The sequence below is a fragment of the Solanum tuberosum genome, unplaced genomic scaffold (assembly GCF_000226075.1).
Source record: "Solanum tuberosum cultivar DM 1-3 516 R44 unplaced genomic scaffold, SolTub_3.0 scf00054, whole genome shotgun sequence".
Taxonomy (NCBI): Eukaryota; Viridiplantae; Streptophyta; class Magnoliopsida; order Solanales; family Solanaceae; genus Solanum; species Solanum tuberosum.
The window spans coordinates 2,221,497-2,227,780 of record NW_006238980.1 but is presented as its reverse complement, the minus strand read 5'-3'; the positions used below and the strand labels follow the sequence as shown (position 1 = coordinate 2,227,780).

General features: G+C 35.5%; 1 protein-coding gene across 1 annotated transcript; it reads left to right on the top strand.

Moving 5' to 3' along the window:
- Nucleotides 1–5,123: 5,123 nt before the first annotated feature.
- LOC107060043 (protein FAR1-RELATED SEQUENCE 5-like) lies at nt 5,124–5,912 on the top strand. Its single transcript, XM_015307350.1, has 2 exons — nt 5,124–5,165; nt 5,373–5,912. Exons 1-2 carry the CDS (start codon nt 5,124–5,126, stop codon nt 5,910–5,912), a joined length of 582 nt encoding a protein of 193 aa, XP_015162836.1.
- Nucleotides 5,913–6,284: the final 372 nt, after the last annotated feature.

Here is a 6,284-nt window from a genome sequence, read left to right as displayed (position 1 = left end):
TTTTTTTATGTGGCATCCTATGTGGAAAGACTCCACATGGAGCGTGTGATACACACAAAGTAAGAGTGTGAGAAGTCTTAAAAAGACACTAACTGTCAGATTTTGACCTTTAAAGGCCATCTCTTCTTCTTTATTTTCACTCAACACCATTGTTGGACAAATTTGAGCTTTTCCTCCTCTTTTCTCGATTTTGTCTTTTCAAATTTTTTCTCTTTTATTTTGGCGCCTTTATTTTTTCCTTCGATCTACTCATCTTTTTTTTTGTGTGTGATTCTATTGTATTTTTGTTGGTCTTCACGATGACGGTTCGATGTTGTTACTGTGGAAAAAATGCTTCACTAAAGACATCAAGAACACCAACTAATCTTGGAAGAATGTTTTGGGGTTGCCAAAAATATTCATCCGGTAATGGGGTGTGGATTCTTCCGATGGGCTGATGCAAATGATTCAACATGCCAAGAACAATACAACATTAAGAATCCATCAACGAGTTCAGGGCAAGGAAGACAAGCAAGACATAGAAGGCAAAGAAGGCAAAGAAGGCAAAGAAGGCAAGGAAGACAAGGATCACACACTAGTATTGATATCATTGTTATTGTGATTGTTGTTATTTGGTTTCTAGCCATTATTTTTAAGATATATTGATTTGTACTAGGTGTTATTTGATAGTGAAATGGACTGCATTTGCTTCAGAAATCTGAATAGCAACTTCATTCAAACACAAATTCATACAGAAAAACAAAGTCTTCCCAATAGCAACTTAACACAAATTCATATAGGTGCCATTCATATAAAAAAAACAAAGTCTTCCTAATAGCAGAACCAAACAGTTGGGATCAAGTCATTAATCAAATTAAGTTAGTTGGGATCAAGTCATTACGCTAAACCAAGTGAAATCTAATGTGTGCCTTGAGTGCTTTGAGTGTTTGGTGTGCCTTGAGTGTCGTTAGTGCTTCTGTAACTCTCCTCCCGTAGCTGCCTTTGAGTAATTGCAGCTCTTCCCTTCCACCTTAGTCCATTGGGTTTGTAACCAAGATCAATATTGGTAGGAGTTGAACTTAACAATGTAGCACTATGTAATACCCTATCAGTATTTCCAGACTGAGAGACAACAAAAATCTTAACTTAAAGATGAACTAATATCAATTAAAGCAATTTAATGTGTTTAAATGATAAATACATACCCTCTCAGTTACACTGCCACCTGATCCAAATAAGAGACCATAACCAACTCTCTTTGCATTTTTGGTCTTGGTTTCTTATATGCAAGAGTTGCACCACCTCTCAAAGTTGTGCTAGTCTTATTTTTTTTGGCCAGCTGCACTAGAAGTTGATTGTTGAGTACTTAATTGTCTCACAGCACTTGATGTAACACTAGTAGGCCTTCCACCAGATGCCAAGGCAGTTGTAGGCCTCACACCACTTGATGAAGCATTTGTAGGCCTTCTGGCACTTGGAGTGCAACCTGCACTTGGAGTGCAACCTGCACTTGGACATGCATTTACACTTGACTGGCTTTCAGCAGTTGCAGCAGTTGCAGCACTTGTTCCAGCAGCAGCATTTTTATACAAACATATATTAAAGTCAAAAGTATAACAACGTAAAATTCAATAACAAAGAGACATTAAAGCACAACTTACCAGCTTTGGACATCCTTTCTTGTTATGTCCAAAAGTCTTACACACAGAACATTTCATTTTTCTTCCCTTCCTTGTAGCCTTTCCAAACTTCTTCTTATTTGGCTCATCACTATCTTTTCTCCTGTTTTTTCCTGGTCTTACTGGCATGGCTGTAATTTCAGGTGGTTCAATGGCTGGTCTATCACTTTTTGGCCACATCTTCATGTTTGTCATAGGTTGAATAAACCTATTATATGCTTTTAGGTATGTTTCCTTCTTATACCAGTGATCAACAAATGTATCAACAAGCCAATCCTTATAATGAATTGTTGTAAGTGCATGGCTACAAGGAATTCCCTTTAATTGCCATGACCTACAACTACACACCTTCTTTTTTAGGTCAACAACATGTTTATATGGTGGATCATGGATCTCAAAGCCAAAATCACCATTAAACTTTACCTCACAGTTATCTGCAATTTCAGCATTTTTTCTAAGAGTATCCATAGCCATTGGTGATACATCAGTAATCCATTTTTCTGAAAATTCTCTTATTTGATTCATTCTTTCCATAACTTTGACTCTTATTTCCTCTAGCATAGTAATTATTGATTTGAACCTAGCACCTAAAATCCAACTATTGGAAGTCTCACACATGTTGTTCTCAACCACATCACACTTGCTATGTTCCTTAAATTATGTCCTACACCATGCTTCTTTGTTATACCTTAACAAAGCTTCTACAATACTTACTCCTAACTCACTCAAGTCATCAAGTTTGGACTGTAAAAGTACCTCAAATGATGTCCTGGCAACCTGCCAGAATTTTCTTCTCCTTTCTTCACTCCTCCAGTCGTTCTTTCAGTTTGCCCATATATGCCTAGCACACCATCTAGTTTCAGCATTTGGCAATACATCAATAAGTGCAAGATGAAGACCCTGTCAAATAAAGAACATTTGACATACAACAATGTTAAATATCAATTACTCCAAAAATGAAAAAATAGCAATACATCAATAAGTGCAAGATGAAGATCTTGTCAAACAAATAACATTTGACAGACAACAATGTTAAATATCAATTACTCCAAAAATGAGAAAATAAATTTAACAAATAATATAGTAATACCTTCTGCATATCAGACAACACTGTTAGTCCTTCACCTTCTGTAAGCTCCAAATCATGTTTGATGCACTTGAGAAAGAAAGACCACGTGTCCTTGGTTTCTTTATCAACTATTGCCCATGTTATAGGGTACATCTGATTATTTCCATCTTTGGAAATGCAAGAAAACAGTTCACCTTTACATACACTTTTAAGAAATGCACCATCTAAACCAATAATCCTTCTACACCCTTCTTTCCATCCACTTTTTAAGGAACCAAGACAAGTATAGATGCTCATAAACACCTCTTTTCCTGGAATTGTGTTCTTGGATGTCCTAATTGATACAATAGTTTCAGGATTCGTGGTCTTTAATTGCTCAGCATAATCATACAACCTAGCAAACTCCTCTCTGAAATCTCCCATATGTTCATTCATAACTCTCAGTTTTGCCTTTCTACAGCTTGTCTTACTAACATACAACCATACTGCTTTTGTATCAAAGACTAAATCTGATGTAGTTTGATGGTAGGCTCACTCATAATCCTCTCCTTGTAATGTTTACTAATCCAAATTGGGGTACACAGTTTGTTTCTTGTTCTTTTAAAGGACTTATGGACAGGAAAATATGTTTTAACATTGAAGTTTTCAGTGTTACCATCAATACTTCCAAGAATATGCCAAGGACAATCCTTTTTATTACACTTTGCCCTTATTCTTTCCTTCTCATTAGGTTTCAACTTAATATTAACACCCTTCTGAATAGAGTAAGTTTTGCAGTGCCTCCCTAAAACTCAATGTGATTCAAAAATACCATATACAGTTGAAGTAAACCTTTTTAGCAGTTGGATCAAAGTAGATCTTTGTACTTTTCCTTCCTAGGTGCTGGATCTACCACTTCATCATTCTCGACAGGATCCCCTTCATCTTCACTAATGTCACTACTAGGATCTGAGCTATCAAAATAAGGGTCATCACCACCCAAATTGCCTTCAAATCTCCCCCTCCTCTCCTTATAAATGTCTTCAAAACCAGCATCTATACCTACAGGACCATATGGTATCTCATCTAGATTTACTCTATCAGTATTCTCTTTAACTTGTTCTTGAATATTAGACTGCCTAGCTTGAAGCAACTCTTCATCCAAATCACTCAAATCATCAATATTTTCATCAACATTATAGAGTGAATCAGAATCAGAATGTTCTTCAACTCTAGGGGGAGGGGCTTGTTCTTCAACTAAAGAGGACTGCTCTTCAATTAAATGGGACTGATTTTGGTTTAAATTAGATCAGCCCTATTTTTGTGTGGGGAGGACACATCAACATTATCTTGTTGTGGAGATGAGGACACATCAACATTAGTGCTAGGCAATACAAGTATCTCCTCAACAACTAAAGGTATACTAATGGGATGTACAACATATACATCAACAAAATCAGCACCCTTCAAACTATTAAGAAAGTTTAAAACATCAGAATCAGTATTTAATATGTAAAAAGTACCTTTCTTGTTGACTCTACATCCAAATGTCTCAACATTTTTCAACACCCAATTCCAGTGCTATTTTATGAAACAACATAATATGCAACTCATCTACGTCTATATTAATCTTTTCAATACTAGTGATTCCATTGGCATACCTTAAAGTAGGATCAGATACAAAACAACCCCCATAGTGAAATTGAAGTGTCACTATTGTTAAATCCATTACCTTACGATGCTTGTAAAGTAAAAAAATAATAACTACAGTTAAACTATAAACTTACCATGACTGTAACACAAAAAGCCCTAATTTTTTGAAGGAAGTAATGAATTGTTGTAACAGTGGACCACTAACACTATCAATACACAGACAATTGACCAAAAATAAAATATTAATTTTAGTCGAAATTGGGATTTTACGAATAAATCCTAGAATCTACTCGAATTCACGAAATATGCCATTGAAGTCACTCGAAGTTGTACATCAACTAAGAAAGCATATTACACGAACATTACACTCAAACCAAAGTAAAATCCCCAAAAAATTTCAGAAAATTGAATGACAATCGACCCCTAAAAATCAAACAGATACGCACGAGAAAATGAAAAATTTCAGAACTAACGCAAAAGGCACGAACTTACAACGAAAATCGGAGTGGAACTGAGCTTCAACTGAGCAAAGGTTTGGAAAATCACAGACGAACGTGTTGTTAGTGGAGAAATCGCGGAGAAGAGAAGAGGAGAAGTGCAAAAGTCGCGAAGGTTTGGAAAATTTCGCCGGGGTTGGACTATTCTTAGTTTGAGTCATTTGCCACGTGGAATATAATATCATACGTGGGTTAATTTTTTTTCTTTTTGGCCAACGTGTACGTGTTTGTGCAACACGCACCATACCACATAAAAAAGTGTTTAAAATGTTGGGTTTGGATGGGTTCAGGGGTCCAGATGATAAAAGGGTAAGTAGAAGGGTTCACAATACAAACAGATACAAGTACAAGGGTCCACCAGACCATTTTTCCTATTTAATATACTTCACTTTGAATGAACTTAATAGTAACTTAAGATAAATTGTTTATAAAGAATTTTTCTCTTGAATAATATAGTTTGAATCTTTAAGCTATATTTGTCTTGTTAATCTAACATCTATTATCTACATGTTGCAGGACAAATATGGATTCTCTAACTTGCCTGAGCAAAATACAGAAGATATTAGATCTTCACAAGAGGATATTCCACAGTTTGGTGATGAAGTATCAAGAGTGCCGTACATCGGTATGGAGTTTCAATCACTTGTTATTGCATTTAAATTTTATTTTGATTATGCTCATCGTAGTGGATTTAGTGTGCGCAAAAATCGAATCACTAGATCAAGAAAGGATAAATCAATAATAGGTCAAGAATTTGTTTGTTCAAAAGAAGGATTTCGCTCCAAAAAGAGCCTCGAGAAAAATATACAACGAGATGAAACTAAAGAAGGGTGCAAAGTGTTGATATATTTGTCGAAGAAAGAAGAGGAAAAGTGGGTTGTTGCTAAGCTGGTCTCAACCCATAATCATGAACTTGCTTCTCCACATAGCCACAAATTCATGCAATCGAAAAGAAAAAAGTCAGAAGCTCAAAAGAATCTTATTGATCCATTAGACAATTCAGGTGTTCGTCCTAGTAAAATTTCATTAGTATTAATTACTCAGGCAGGGGTGTAGAAAATCTCAATTTAACTGGACGAGACATTCAAAATTATCTAAGTACTAAAAGGCAAAAGAATCTTGAGAAAGGAGATGTCCAATTGATGTTGAAGTACTTTCAAAAGCGTCAATATGAAAATCCGAGCTTCTTTTATGCAATACAAATGGATGTAGAAGGCCATTTAGCTAATTATTTTTGGGTAGATGCTATGTCTAGGATAGCTTATAAAATTTTTGGCGATGTTGTCATTTTTTGACCCTACATACTTGACAAATAGATATAAGATGCCTTTTGTCCCATTTACCGGAGTTAATAACCATTATCAATCCATTTTATTTGGTTGTGCACTTCTCTGGGATAAAACTCAAGAAACTTTTTAGTGGTTATTT

Coding starts and splice junctions, on each gene's coding strand:
- LOC107060043 (XM_015307350.1), top strand. CDS start 5,124: ATGTTGGGTTTGGATGGGTTCAGGGGTCCAGATGATAAAAGG. Junction 5,166..5,372: donor GGGGTCCAGATGATAAAAGG/GTAAGTAGAAGG, acceptor TACATGTTGCAG/GACAAATATGGATTCTCTAA.